The 16,080-nt window shown below is 37.8% G+C and overlaps 1 protein-coding gene across 1 annotated transcript in view; it reads left to right on the top strand.

The window, feature by feature from the left end:
* Window positions 1-16,080, top strand: part of LOC136831250 (beta-alanyl-bioamine nonribosomal peptide synthetase ebony-like) — an 81,337-nt gene that overhangs the window by 33,417 nt on the left and 31,840 nt on the right. The window contains exons 4-5 of the mRNA XM_067091314.1: window positions 9,226-9,447; window positions 10,254-10,511. Coding sequence (XP_066947415.1) covers window positions 9,226-9,447; window positions 10,254-10,511 — 480 coding nt within the window. The remainder of the gene's footprint in view (window positions 1-9,225; window positions 9,448-10,253; window positions 10,512-16,080) is intronic.

Raw genomic sequence — 16,080 nt, 5'->3', positions numbered from 1 at the left:
AAAAAGAAAGAAAAAAATATAAAATCTCGAACCCCAGTTTCTTTGCGTGCGTCTCTCTCTCTCTCTCTCTCTCTCTCTCTCTCTCTCTCTCTCTCTCTCTCTCTCTCTCTCTCTCTCTCTCACACACACACACACACACACACACACACACACACACACACACACACACACACACACACACACCCTTAACTTCCCCGAAATGAAAGCGAGCTCTTGGCGATTACCGATAAAAAAAAAAAGTTGGTAATTCAATGATCCGTATTCTACTCTCATCCGTCTACTCACTCGAAAAGGAAAGGGGATTCATTATCCAATGGATGAGACTCATCCGACCGGTGACAGGGATAACTCAAGGGAATTGAGAGGAAGAAAGCGAACGGGAAATGTCGTTGAGGAGAGTTTAATTCACCTTATTATATTTAGCGTTTGAAGTCATTTTTTCTAAAATGCCCTTTTGAGTACTTCGCTGAAGTGCCAAGTGAAAACATGTTTTTCAAAAATCATGTAACTCTTTCAGTAAAGAGAGAGAGAGAGAGAGAGAGAGAGAGAGAGAGAGAGAGAGAGAGAGAGAGAGAGAGAGAGCCTGGGTGGGATGATCTTGATACTATCAATTCAGCTTTAGTTATAAGCCTAATAACGCTTACGATAGAAAAAAAATATCAATGGTTTCCCAATGGAAATTAAGGCGAAAATATTGGAAATAATCCTAGTTTGTTGTTCATTATCAAAACTCAAAAAAATATATAGGCGTTTTTTATCATGTGCAAATAAGGGTATCACTAATGGCTTGATAACAGTAACAGAGTGAATAGTTTATTTTGGATTGGAAATCATACTTAAGCAAAATTCAAGATGGCGACCGGTTACCAAGGTGATTTCAGTGAATACCTGGCTTCAGCGTAAAGCTCTTGTCTGACTACATTGTGCCAGTGTGCACATTTCCAACAATGTTTTGGTCTAGCCGTTTTCAGAGGCTCGAACTTTCATCTAAGCAAACCCTGAGCTTCAACAAAAGACCAGACTCTTCCAGAACAAGCACTGTGTTTCTGTAGAAACCAGAGGTTTTAGTTTTCTGTAAAAGAAAACTACTGAGATGGCTGTTTGTCTGTCCGTCCGCACTTTTTCTGTCCGCCCTCAGATCTTAAAAACTACTGAGGCTAGAGGGCTGCAAATCGATATGTTGATCATCCACCCTCCAATCATTAAACATACTAAATTGCAGCCCTCTAGCCTCAGTAGTTTTTATTTTAAGGTTCAATTTAGCCATGATCGTGCGTCTGGCACAGCTACAGGTACCAAAATACAGGCCACCACAGGACCATGGCCGATAGTTTCATGGGCTGCGGCTGAGAATTGCATGGGCCGTGGCTGAGAGTTTCATACAACATTATACGATGTACAGAAAACTAGATTGCGCCGAAGAAACTTTGGAGCATTTTTTACTTGTATATTGGTGCCCCTAATATAGCGATAAACTGAACTCTCTATTGGCAGTCCAAAGTTCTATAAGAGACCTTAACTTCTAATAAAAACCTGCGGAAGTTTGAACTAGTCGAAAAATCAGGACTCTTCAGAAGGCCTGTGAGATTTAGCAGAAACCCTAGTTTCTGGGAAGAAAAATTCCAGAAGTTTACACTTAAAAGAAAAATCCAAATCTTTGTGGCAAAAATAATCACTCTTCAGTACAAACTCCAACAGGTAGACAAGTATTATCAATTCGAAGTCCACCGACGCTTGCCGGCGATTGAGTGTCGGTTGACTTTTGAATTTCACTACTCAAGGCAACCAGTGGGTTCACAAAGTTTTTAAGAGTTATGTCATGGCTGCAGTGCTAAGAGTGGATTTACTTCAAACAATTCTGTTTTTATTTCAGTTTCAGAGTAATATTTTGTCAGTTTAGCTGGCATAATAGACTGGGTCCTATTGACTGATTTGGTATCCTTAATATGCAACCCACCCCCCAACCGTGGTAACTTTGCTTCCCTGGGAAACCTCAGAATTATCAAATTTTGAGAATTCCTCTCTCAAAGTTGGGCTGCTTGACAACCACTGAACAAGTGAAGAATTCCCCGTTACACGCTATACTATTCGTCTTCTAAAAGCTCTTCCCCATAGGGGGTCAGTGCCGTCAGTGCGCCTCATGCCGTGAGCTGTAGGCATTACTTTAGGTTCTTTGCAGCGTGCCTTCGGCCCCTACCTGCAACCCCTTTCGTTCCTGTATTGTACCTCGTTTCATATTCTCTTCATTCCACCTTACCTTCCACCCTCTCCTTACAATTGATTCGTACTGCAACTGCGAGGCTTTCCTCCTGCTACACCTTTCAAACCTTTTACTGTCAATTGCAGTTTCAGCGCTGAATGACCTCATCGGCCCCAGTGCTTGGCCTTTGGCCTAAATTTTACATTCAATTCAAAAAGCTGCTGGTGCTATCAAATTCATTCTAACCTGGCTTTGAGGACCAGAATCCGTGTTTAGACGAAGACAGCCAATCCCAAGAATTCAAACTCCCTTATACTTTTCTCCCTCTCTCTCTCTCTCTCTCTCTCTCTCTCTCTCTCTCTCTCTCCTCTCTCTCTCTCTCTCTCTCTCTCTCTCTCTCTCTCTCTCTCTCTCTCTCTCTCTCTCTCTCTCTCTCTCTCTTTTCGCCTTCTATCTAATAAGGGTTACTTAATTTACTTTTCACAAATTAGGTAAACCCCGTATGGTGGTGCTGCCGTTAGTGCAACTCACGTGGAGCACTATAGGCATTACTAAGGGTTGTTAGCAGCGTCCCTCTGGCCCATAGCTGCACAAGACTGTGAGGCTTTTATTTGATCCCTGTTAGCTCTCTCCTCCTCAGGGGGATAGTGCCGCCGGTGCACCTCATGCGTTGAACTGTAGGCATTACTTAGGTTCTTTGCAGCGTCCCCTCGGTCCCTAGCTGCAACCCCTTTCATTGCTTTTACTGCACCGCCATTCATGTTCTCTCTCTTCCATCCGACTTTCCACCCTCTCTAACAATTATTTCATAGTGCAACTGAGAGGTTTTCCTCCTGTTAACGCCTTTGTAACCTTTTACTCTCAATTTTCCTTTCAGCTCTGAATGACCTCATAGGTCCCATCGCTTGGCCTTCGCCCTGAATTGTATATGCTATTCTATTCTATTCCGTTATATTTTCATTTTCCCTTTTCTCTGACTTCTAATCAGTAAGTTACTTAATTTACCTCTCACAAATTAGGTAAACCCCGTAGGTAGGGTGGTGCCGTCAGTGCAGGTGAAGTGGAGCACTGTAGGCAATACTAAAGGTTTTTTTGCAAAGTCCCACCAGGCCTCACCTGCAGCCACTTTTAAGCCTTTTATTTGACCTCTGTTCGCACTTTCTTCAGTCTTGCTGTCCAGCCACTCCAACTCCCTCTTTTTGTTGTCTTAAGTGCCCCAGTGCGTGGCTTTTTAAAATATACAATTTATCAATTATATTATTGTGGCTTTTTTACTCATTATTTTAGATCACAATATAGTGATGCTTCACAGTTAATAATAATAATAGCTGAATTACCGCCCCAGTGCTTGGCTTTTTAACCAAATTTTCACAATTCAAATGATAATAATAAAAAATAGCTGAATTACCGCCCCAGTGCTTGGCTTTTTAACCAATTTTCACAGTTCAAATAATAATAATAAAAATAGCTGAATTACCGCCCCAGTGCTTGGTTTTTTAACCAAATTTTCACAGTTCAAATAATAATAATAATAATAATAATAATAATAATAATAATAATAATAATAATAATAACAATAATAATAATAGCTGAATTACCGCCCCAGTGCTTGGCTTTTTAACCAATTTTCACAGTTCAAATAATAATAATAATAATAATAATAATAATAATAATAATAATAATAATAATAATAATAATAATAGCTGAATTACCGCCCCAGTGCTTGGTTTTTTAACCAAATTTTCACAGTTCAAATAATAATAATAATAATAATAAAAATAGCAGAATTACCGCCCCAGTGCTTGGCTTTTTAACCAAATTTTCACAGTTCAAATAATAATAATAATAATAATAATAATAATAATAATAATAATAATAATAATAATAATAATAATAATAATAATAATAGCTGAATTACCGCCCCAGTGCTTGGCTTGTTAACCAAATTTTCACAGTTCAAATAGTAATAATAATAGCTGAATTACAGCCCAGTGCTTGGCTTTTTAGCCAAATTTTCACAATTCAAATAATAATAATAATAGTAATAGCTGAATTACTGCCCCAGTGCTTGGCTTTTTAACCAGATTTTCACAATAATAATAATAATAATAACAACAATAATAATAATAATAATAATAGCTGAAATACCGCCTCAGTGCTTGGCTTTTTAACCAAATTTTCACAGTTCAAATAATAATAATAATAATAATAATAATAATAATAAAATAACAAAAATAGCTGAATTACCGCCGTGTTAGATGACAGTCGTTGGAGTGCGCTCCAAATACGCTAATAAAAATAACCCGTGCTGCGGTTGAATTTCATTTTGTTTCCCCAGTTCAATTAGCGCTGTGATGCTCGCTCGCGTTACAACAGGACGTCGTGGTTTCGTGTTTCATCAGCGTGGGAAGAGAGTCCCATAAATAATTAGAGCTCCGAAGTAATGAGAGCGCTTTTGGAATAAACGCTGAGAGTCTGGTGTGTCTTTGTTATTGTTATTATTATTGTTATTATTATTATTATTATTATTAGGGGAGGGACTTTTTTTTTAGGGGGTGAGGGGTATGGGGGGTGTGCCCCTGCTGTCGGGTGTATGGACTGCTCAGCCGTGACGGAGGTTTCAACGGATGTTGTTATTATTATTATTATTATTATTATTATTATTATTATTATTATTATTATTATTATTATTATTATTAATAATAACTGTTATTATTATTTAGCTGGTCCGCTGGTGTATTGGTTAGTGTCGTGGCATGCCACTCAAATATCCCGGGTTCGCGTCTCCCCCAGGGCGATGAAAAATCACTGGCTCTGTATCATGATCAGTTACTGCTGCAGTGTTAGGGGGGTCTGCTGCGGTGGGAGGTTGAAACCAACATCCTGTGGAAGCTTGAATTTTCAGTGGCCCCTTCGGTGCGATTGTTCCATATGACTAGGTTTCATCTACTGAAATAATAATAATAATATTATTATTATATTGTTGTTGTTGTTGTTGCAGTAACTGCCTTTTTATACATGATATAATTTAATACTTTTGTCATTGCATTAGTATATTCCGCGACAGTATAAAGGACGATTTTCAGCTCACTTTAATATAGCTATAATTCTTCGACCTACTGATATAAGAAAAATAATTAATGAACATTTGCTCAGAATGGCAGATATAAAGACCAGTTGGAATGCTTGCCGTTCTAAGCCACCGTATAAAATACTTAAAAGCAATCTAACCTATATTAGGTGACCAGTACGTTAAGAAATACATTATAATAAATTAATCCGAAATTTCAAGACTATTTTTATTCTTTTAACTAATATTTTTTTTAACTATTATTTTTTTAACTAATTTTTGTTCCACGTCATTACAGGATCATTCTGCATTAAATCATATAAGAGGGTTATAACATTTTTTTACCTAATTTTTAACGATTCGACGTCTTGAATAGTTTGTTGGATATTGTAAAAAAACTAATAAACCATAAGATATACAAATTTATTTTCTAAACATTTTATGTAGGTATTAACGAGAATTGCTAATTTTATCACGTTTTAATGATTTGATGTCCTGAATAGTTTGTTGTATATTGTAAAAAAAAAAAAAACTGTAATAAACGTTTTATGTATTAACCAGAAATGCTAATTTTAATGATTCGACGTCTTGAACAGTTTGTAGCATATTAAAAAAACTAATAAACCATAAAATATACAAAATTTATTTTCTAAACATTTCATGTGAGCATTAACAAGAAATGCTGATTTTATCAGTTTTTAACGAGTGATCAGAAGGCTGTTTTGCACATTTTAACTCCGAATAATTCTTCCACCTGCCTGAAATATAGCACTAAATACGTAAACCTCTATCCCATGACCCAAAACATCTTTGAAATACTAATACTCTGATGGGACTTCATTTGCAGGTAGTACTCTCATATGCATGCAATATATTATCTAAATCTCTTTGCATTGCCCATCCATTTATCTCCTCTCGCCTTCGAAGATGCACGGACTCAACATTCTCACTGATATCTGTCAGCTAATAGTAACTGATTTTATAAGTGACGTTTTTGGCAGTACAAAATACGTTGAAATCAGTACGGACATAAGTTTAGAACATTGCACCATATATTCAAAGCATATGTGACCTTATCTTATTAGTTTTTTGAAAAGAAAACTACTGTGCCAGCTTTGTCTGTCCGTCCGCACTTTTTCCTGTCCTCCCTCAGATCTTAAAAACTACTGAGCCTAGAGGGCTGCAAATTGGTACGTGATCATCCACCCTCCAATCGTCGAACATACCAAATTGCAGCCCCCTAGCCTCAGTAGTTTTTATTTTATTTAAGATTAAATTTAGCCATAATCTTGCATCTGGCAGCGATATAGGCTGGCCACCACCGGGCCGTGGTTAAAGTTTTATGGGCCGCTGTTCATACGGCATTATACCGAGACCACCGAAAGAGAGATCTGTTTTCGGTGGTCTTGATTATACGATGTACAGAAAACTTGTCTGCGCCGAAGTTTCTTCGGCGCAGTTTTTTACTTGTTTTTATATTAATTTTGCATGGTACATAGATGTAGATATGTCGTCTTATAGAATTCAGAAAATTAAATATAACTTGATGGCTTTTAGTAGTGTAGATGATTAGTTTACTTTTAAATAAGCCTTAAAGTCTTAAGTAACATCTATAAAATGCTTAGCAACTCCATAGCATGTTTTAAAATCGTAAACCCTTGAAGTATTTAATGTTTTATGACCTAAAAAGTATAATTAACATCAATTAAGCCAAATCATCTCTCTCATTAATCTCTTGTAATTACCGAATGCTCATTTTATTTCCTACTTGGAATAGCTTCCCTGCCTCTTCTTTGTAGAGATGCCAAAAACAAAAATGGAATCTTTTTCTAGTTTTACTTTCTCCTGCACTTTTCTTTCGTCTTCTTTCTAGAAGTGGCTGAAATTTAATTAATTTCTTCAATGCTCTTCCCCTTTTCTTCCTCTCTTCTTGGAATGAAAATGGAAGCTATGGAAGGTAATTATGGACGCTTGTGATTTTTACCATTCTCTTTTTTTTTAACGAAGTTGAGACGAACGAGAGAGAGAGAGAGAGAGAGAGAGAGAGAGAGAAATGAGGTACGAGATAAAAAAAAGCATACTTTGGAAAGTTAGCCAGTTCGATATGTTTGTTTTAGGAGAGAGAGAGAGAGAGAGAGAGAGAGAGAGAGAGAGAGAGAGAGAGATGAACCTATTAAGATGCCAAGAGATGGGAGATACGAGTCATTCTTGATAACTTTCTTGTTATTTGTTATGATCATTTTACTTTTTTTTAGACAATTTCGAAAATTGATTTTTTAACTTAAATTTTTTATTATTCACCGCCACAAAACCATGTTTCGCGAATTTATTCCCTAAAATATGCAATAAAGTCAAGCGATCATATACGGAAAAGGGACTATTGAAAGGAAAAAGTAAAGTCAGTTCTCGTTCTACTGGCTTGCGTTGTCAGTAAAAATATAAAGATTGCTTATGAAGTAGCCAACGTTATTGCTTGTAAAATAGGAACATTATCTTTTTTTTTTGCATGTGATATATTGCACAGAATATTTCTATGCACAGAAGTTCATAGAAATATTAACATTAGCAACAATTCTATCCATTATTATTAATCCATGGAGATTCTTGTTTTAGTGGCATTTCGTATAATTTTCTTCCAATATTTTTTCTTCAAAGTTTGCTAATAGATAATTACCACTGCATGAGTCCTCTTTTGACTTAACGTTCAAGGCCACCAATTTACATATTTGCCACAATTTCAATACCAGTTTGCTATGTGACTCAAAGAAAACCTCCTGCGATTATATATATATATATATATATATATATATATATATATATATATATATATATATATATATATATGTAATATATATATATATATATATATATATATATATATATATATATATATATATATAAAGTTTACTTTATATAATGTTTCGGCTTTTAAACTGTACCCACTCGCAAAAACTTATATTTAATTTCTCCCCAACTGCGATACTTTTCTCTCTCTAATCCGTCAGCCGTGAAATGAAGTAACTTAACTATATTTTTCTCTGAGTCTCTCTCTCTCTCCCTGGCTCTCCCTCCTTTTATCATCCTTCTCCATTTCCACCACAAGTCGTGGTTACTCAGCGCTTTATGAAGTGTTTACAGTCTCCTCACTTCACAAGACGTCACTGACCTCATTTTCCGTGTGCGTGCGTGCGCGCGCGCGCGTGTGTGTGTGTGTTTGTGTATCCTTCTATTGTTTTTGTTAGAAATGATATTCCAATTATAAATGCATATATATATATATATATATATATATATATATATATATATATATATATATATGTGTGTGTGTGTGTGTGTGTGTGTGTGTGTGTGTGTATACATAATATATATATACACACATATATATACTGTATATATGTATATAATTATTTGTATGCTAGTGCAAGCATCTGTGATAAATGTGCGAGCGTTTGAATAAAGGTAGGTATTAAATGGCAATCATTCTTGATTTTTGCAGGGCCTGTCTCCCTAGGAAAGTAATAATTCTTATTTCAAGTTTTGTTTTGTCATCCGTTTACGCTTTCCATTTCCTAAGAGTCCTATTTTAACTAGCCTTGTGCAGTACTTGTTCTCCTCAGATTTTGACCCCGCGGTGTCCGTATACTCTTGAGGAAAAGGTTTCGTACCCTTGTTTGAATGGATAAGTCCATCTAGATGTGCTTGAGGGAACGAAGCTATTTGTTTTTCCTTTGGTTTTTAAAGCATATATTGTTTGTTCTTTTTCAGGTTGAGTATACTTCCTTGTAATGACATAATACGGCCTGAGTAGCCCCTCATATAAATTAAATATTTAGCCGTTTATCATCTTAACGCTGTCATCATATTATATGCTAAGAACGAATTTGAAAGACACTTGAACACATTCGTCTGCCAGGTTAGTGAAAATTCATCCACTCACACTGTCTGGCTCTTGCAGAAGGACGAACCCATCGAGTCCCGGGTACTGAGAATCATTTGCGGCGCCCTCGGTTTAGCCAGGTCGCAAGACGTGATGAATCAGAACTTCTTCGCCCTCGGGGGCTCTTCCATCACCTCCGTCAGCGTCGTCGTTCGGCTTCGAGACCTAGGCCTAGACGTCACCCTGGAGGCGTTTTTGAAGGCCAACACTATCGGGGAGGTGGTAAACGACATTCTCAAGGTGATGGCGAATAGGCAGTTTCGTTGGTGGTGATGACAGTGTGGCAGGATTGTGAGTGAATGATGGTCACATGGCAGGCTGTAGCTACAGTTAAGGAAATATTAGTAGGTGAAACGGTTGAACAGAGGTATATGAGGTGGTCTGGTCATGGGGAGGTATGGAGGGTGACAGGCTGTTCAGAAGAGTATAGGCCTATAATTCGGAAGTGTTAGAAGGATGAAAATTCTTAATAATGGTATGGAGGAAGTACTGGAACGGAAGAGCTAAAGATAGAGGTGAGTGACAGTAGGGGGTTTAAATGAGTTTGCTGACGAGCTTACTTTGTGGGTAAATGAAGTTTGTTGCTGTGGAAATTTTCCGCTGGACAGGAAATAATCCTCGCCTCCGCAGCAAAAGTATGAATGTGACAGTGACTTGTTTTTCTTATTTTGGAGCTCACCCCAGGTTTCAGGACGTGGTCTGTTGATTATATATATATATATATATATATATATATATATATATATATATATATATATATATATATATATATGTGTGTGTGTGTGTGTGTATTTATGTGTGTTAAATCGACATCTAAGAAAAATCAGATTTTATTAATAATGATAAGATTACCCCGGTGATGTGCTTCTTCACTTAAACATAGCCAATTACGAATCTACTGTGTCAATCATCCTCGCCTAATGACCTTTTGTTTTCTCCTCCCTTCCCGCCCCCTCCTCCCCTCCCCTCCCCCACGCCTTCCTTCTCCCCCCTCCCGTCTCCTCCTCCTCCCTCCCCTCCCCACCCCTTCCTCCGTACCCAAACAGGCGAAGACAATGGCAGAAGTGATGAATTTCTTCTGCCCTTCAGTCCCAGGCCTCCCCTCCTCCTCGGCGTCCTCTTCATCCTCTCAAGTGAAGAAAGTCGAGGAGGAACTCGAGGAGGAGGAGGACGAAGACCCACTCTGTGACCTCAGCATCCCGGCCTTCCATCCGGACATCCCCGTGTGCACCAGCAACAAGGGGCAGAGCAAGAAACCCAGGGGACTGAGGCTGGCTCTCCTCCACACGCAGCCCCTCTCACAGGTGAGGTCCGTGGTGTTCGAAAGGCCTTACTTGGTGCTCTTGTTTTGGGTTGTTGGTTCTTTTGGGTTCTAATTCTGCTTTCTTTTTATTTTTTCTTTTTTCATTACCTCCTGTGATGAATGGGATTTTGTGTTTGTAGCAATTATTGTGAGAAAAAAAAAAGTTGGGTATATCTTAGTTTAACCAGACCACTGAGCTGGTTAACAGCACTCCTAGGGCTGGACCGAAGGATTAGATTTATTTTACGTGGTTAAGAACCAGCTGGTTACCTAGCAATGGGACCTAAAGCTTATTGTGGAATCCGAACCACATTATGACGAGAAATGAATTTCTGTCACCAGAAATAACTTCCCCTAATTCTTCATAATTATTGTGAGAAGATAATAAAACACTTAGTGATAAGGATGAGCTTAAACTAAGCAAAATTGAAACTACTTGTAAAACTAAACCTGCAGTACGTCAGTCATAAACTAAGAATTGTAAACAAAGAAAAACAGGGAATAGAAGTAAAGGGAAAGGCAAATGCCAAGAATACAATTGCAGAATTTCAGAGAGGGGCCACGACTTCAGGTCATTAAATCTCTTCGTTTTTACCTTTTTAAAAGTTGATCATCTTTAGAATATCTATTTTTAAACTCGTTGTTTATATCATTTGCATTCTCATCAGTTCTCACCATAGCGCTGAATGACCCTATGGGTCCCAGTGTTGGGCTTTGTGCATGAATTTCATATTCCATTCCGTTCCAGACTTCAGACCAGGTCACGGATCAAAGTGCTCTTCAAACACTCCTTATTAAGTTTCCGTCTTCACCAAATGCGGTCCGCAAGAACCTCACTCTTATTTGCACTCTAACATCCTTGTAGCGACATTTACCTAATCGCTCTGCATATATCTTGTAACATGTTAAATCTTCAATATCACATTACTCGACAAGAATACTGGTTTTACTTAAATCTAAATAGTCATAAGGGACAATATACATCAGAATACTAGTTACCATAACTATACCGATAATTAAACTCATAAGACTTTTCATTTATCAGCTCTTATATGTAGTGTTTTATTTCAGACTGCCACAGTTTAACGTATTAATATTTATTATATCCGTGATTAGCATTTGAGTTCTACTCTGTTCGCACAACTAAAACTTTGCCATTTCTATAATTCACCCTCTGTTCAATATCAAGTCTTCTCGACCCCATACAGTTTATACATTTGACAAATCCAAAGTACATTATATCGTTACAAGGTTACCAGCACAGTTTTTAGGGTGTCTTATGGTTTTTGAACTTACATTCGAGCTCAGTATGACCATATCTCTCTCTCTCTCTCTCTCTCTCTCTCTCTGTAAAATTCCAGTTCGGTATGACTATATCTCTTTCTGTAAAAGCTGGTTATACATTCGTACAAAATGGCAGCAGAGATGGACTTCCCCCATTTTATCCACAAATAGGAAGTACAGAAACATTAGAAAAAGTATCGGTTTTTGGAGTTCGGGTTTTAATCGTAACAGAAGATTTGAGATCATTCTAACGCGGCTTAGGATTGGCCATACCCGCTTCACTCATAGCTATATTTTAAAGGGAGCCAGTGCCCCAGTTTGTGCCCACTGTGGTGGTCAGCTATCCGTTGAGCACATGCTGGTGCACTGTCCTCAATTTAATCGCCTTAGGGCGAAGTGCTTACTAACTGGGAAGACTATTTTAGAAATTTTAAATGATGACGTAGAGGTAGATAACCTTATGGGTCATCTGAAAGAATCTGATTATTTTAATGAGATATGATCTTAGTATATTTAATAAAATTTAAGTCATATTTTATATACTAAGTATATATTTTGAATATAAAAGTTTAGTATATACTTATTTTTTTATGGTTCTATCTGATATCATTCTTCATTTTTTACGTTCATATTTTAACACTGAATTTTACTAATATGTCATCATTCACCTATTCATTATCAATCATGTCATTAATTTATATATTTCACCTTCATTACGGCGCTGAATAGTCCTGATGGGTTCCGGGGCTTGGTCTTCAAGACCTAAATTTCATAATCAATCAATCAATCAATCAACACTTAGCTGTGCGTACCTAGTCATAGCATAATTTTATCACCAGCATGGGAAACCTTTCGCTTGAGGCCCACGTTTTAGTTTTCTGTAAAAGAAAACTATTGTGCCGGCTTTGTCTGTCCGTCCGCACTTTTTCTGTCCACCCTCAGATCTTAAAAACTACTGAGGCCAGAGGGCTGCAAACTGGTATGTCGATCATCCACCCCCTTCAATCATCAAACACACCAAATTGCATCCCTGTAGCCCCAGTAGTTTTTATTTTATTCAAGGTTAAAGTTAGCCATGATCGTGTAGCGGTGCCAACAACACATGCCACCACCGGGCTGTGGCTGAAAATTTCATTGGCCGCGGCTGAGAGTTTCATATAGTATTATACGCTGTACAGAAAACTCGATTGCGCCGAAGAAACTTCGGCGCATTTTTTACTTGTTAAATAATGTGAGAATTCCCACTTGTGGCAGGTCTCTTGAAGAAATGACTTCTCTCGTTGACATTAGGGAGTGGCTACTGATAAGTTTCTACCAATAAACATTTTTTGTTTGCAATTTCCCGATATTATATACAACACCTTTCATCATGTTTATTGTTATGGCGTTACTACCTATGTTTCTAAAAACAAAATCAAAATTAACATTGCCAGAATAGGTAGACTCCTATCAATAACTAGAAAGCCTTTAAGTCTTTAGCCACAACACTTTTCAGTGAATTTTGTTTGTGGCCTGTAAAGACAATACCGACGAGTCCTTTTCTATAACTTCATCTGCATAAATTACCTTCTCTATATTAGGAGCTGTCATCTTCCAATTATCCAGTCCCCTTCATGAGATTATCAATTTACGCGTCAACTTCCAATGATTCAGTTTTCCTCGTGAGATTATTAGTTTATATGTCAGTGTCCTGGGGCGAATCTGCTGTGTCACCAGCTGACACTTGCAATTTTCCAAACAAGGCAATTCTGACACACGCAACAATGCCTCTATCCCGCGAGGCTCAGTTTCGTCCCTTTGCAAAATGATTGCATTGATACTTTTCCTTCTGTTCATTCAACGCTGCAAGCGCTCTGAAAGAAACAGTATAAGGACAGAGCTGCTTCAGTTTTGTGAAAGCATCACATTGCTATCTAGAAATACATATTCTTCACGATACCATTCGTTACATTCGCGTCCTATCCGATCTTTATCTTTTCTCTGTCGGATCGGCAAATAGGACGACTTGGCGTTTCTCCCTCGCTACTCGTAATGCAATTTCATTCTATTAATGATTTTTATCATGTACAGTGTGACCAGTTTCGCGTTAAGAAAAGAAGTTTTGTGTTCAGCTCAAAAGGCGACAGCATTCGGCAAATGTCCGTGCGCGCGCTTCACCGCTGCTTCTAAAGGAATTTTGCAAATTTCCTTAGTTGCTTAGTTCGTTAGATTTTTATCTGTCGCCCAGATTTTGTCTTGAGATTTCATATTCGTGTTATGCTTGGCCTCTCATCCGTTTATCGGTATGTTCTCAAGCTTTTCTTTCATGAGTTTTCACATCTGCGATCTGTATTTTTGTTGTTTAATTAAAGTTTTTCAGTACCGCCCCCCACCCTTTTTCTGTTTATCCCGGTTCCTTACTGAAGAGCAATGGCCAATGGTGATTCTGAATTGCTAAATCTGCTGCAAAAAAAAAACTAAGCGTTCCCCTCTGGTGTTGAGTTTTCAGATGCTGAAGCTTTCTATTTTCCTTGCATGGCCATGCCTTAGGCATAACAGAATTAAAGATAATTCTCTAGCTTCTCTTGTGGACCCTCTTTCTTTCAGTCCCACGCCTTCTATAGCTTTGTAAACTCATGGTAATTGGGTATTTTCCGGTCACTACCAAACTTGGTATATCTCTGTATCTTTAGTTTTTTCAAGGATTAAAACCTCATATCATTTTACCACTATTAGTTTTAATACCGTCGAGTTACTGTCCAAAGGCCATCCAGTAACTGACCTTTCTGTCTATCTGTCTGTCTGTCTGTCTGTGGTCGGGCTTCTGTATTGAGTATTCATACTCCACTAATGAAGGCGATGTTGAGAGGGAAGTCAGTGTCGTATTAGAGGTCAAAGGTCAAATAAGAATTCGTCTTTAAGAGTTAGGCCCAACTCTCTTTTTCATATCCGTTCCTCTTTCGCATTTCCATAGAGCCTGGCTGGAAGGAGGGATTAGGTCCACTGTCCAGTCAGCCTTGCAATAAAGATGTCAATCTGTATAATCAAAGCAGAATACTAAGTCTCAGAGATAAGGGAATGACATTCGGCTGACTAAAAGAATCACTTAAGTAAATGCCAATAACGCAAGGAACAAATAAAACAAGATAATGACGGAAGATGAAATTTGAAACTGCCGGAAAGATGTTACGTAAGAAAAGAGTTCGGATTCCAATAAAAGGGGATTTAGGCTGGGGAATGCGAGAGCTCGGGAACAAAAATCAGCTGGGGATTATCTAATAATCTCGGATTTGTTGTTTATATTTTTTAGGGTCGGAGATGGGGGTAGGGGTAGGTGATTTGGAATACGGCATGGGAACTACGGAAATGAAAATTTGTGATGGGAAATTATAAAAAAGAATGAACGAAGTTTAAGTGGAAAAACCTACGAGTATTTGAGGACAAAAGTATTACAAAGTTCATTTTTTACAAAGAAGGATGCCGTTCTTCCATTGATAACTAATGAACGGGACATTACATACTTCATCTGAAGGGCTTTGGCTCGTGGTAAATTGAAAGAATGAATTTTGTGTATACGTTGTAAAAGTCTGGAAACTTACAAAACCGCAAGAAATAAGTTGGATAAAGCCAGACATAGAATGATTTACACACAGCAATAAACGGATGTCAGGGAAAATATTTCTTGCAAGTAAGACTAGTAAATCGCTAATTTAATATTAAAAAAATCAAAGTTTTCTAAGTATCTGTTCAGTTAAGATAAAGCTAACTTTAGCTGCGACCTAATTGGTTTTTGAAGCTGAGACTGTTAGAAGTTATAATGTAATTCGGCCACACTACCACTGTCATTTTTAACTCGGCTTTACTGGGATTGGGAAACAACAAAGTTAATATCAGGGTTCTATATTCCTAAGATGTAGAGGATGGAAAAAATTTAATTAAAATTCAAAGAGCAGTTCGGTTTCAGGGGACCAGTTCCCATGGCACTACTAATCCCTTGGAAGCCGAATGACGTCGTGCATATTGAGCAAACAGATTTTGCAGGATAGAGCGTGGCGGGGGGAGCGAATGGAATTCTTCGATATTTCTGTAATCGCCCAAAGTTAATAGAGACTATACTTCACGGCCCTCAAATATTATTTTTACACTTTCGTTGTGTATAATGAAATGGAGCGATCGCTCAGCCGAGTTGCACGCGAGAGTAATACCAAAAATCATCCTGAAATGAACTAGGATGTTAAGTTGAATCTTGAGACGAAATGCAGACCTTTTGGTACCGATCTGTCAATAACACTGAAGTGTCCTAGAGC

This window comes from Macrobrachium rosenbergii, chromosome 48, assembly GCF_040412425.1.
Source record: "Macrobrachium rosenbergii isolate ZJJX-2024 chromosome 48, ASM4041242v1, whole genome shotgun sequence".
Taxonomy (NCBI): Eukaryota; Metazoa; Arthropoda; class Malacostraca; order Decapoda; family Palaemonidae; genus Macrobrachium; species Macrobrachium rosenbergii.
The sequence above is the reverse complement of the archived record's forward strand: the minus strand, read 5'-3'. Positions and strand labels throughout refer to the sequence as shown.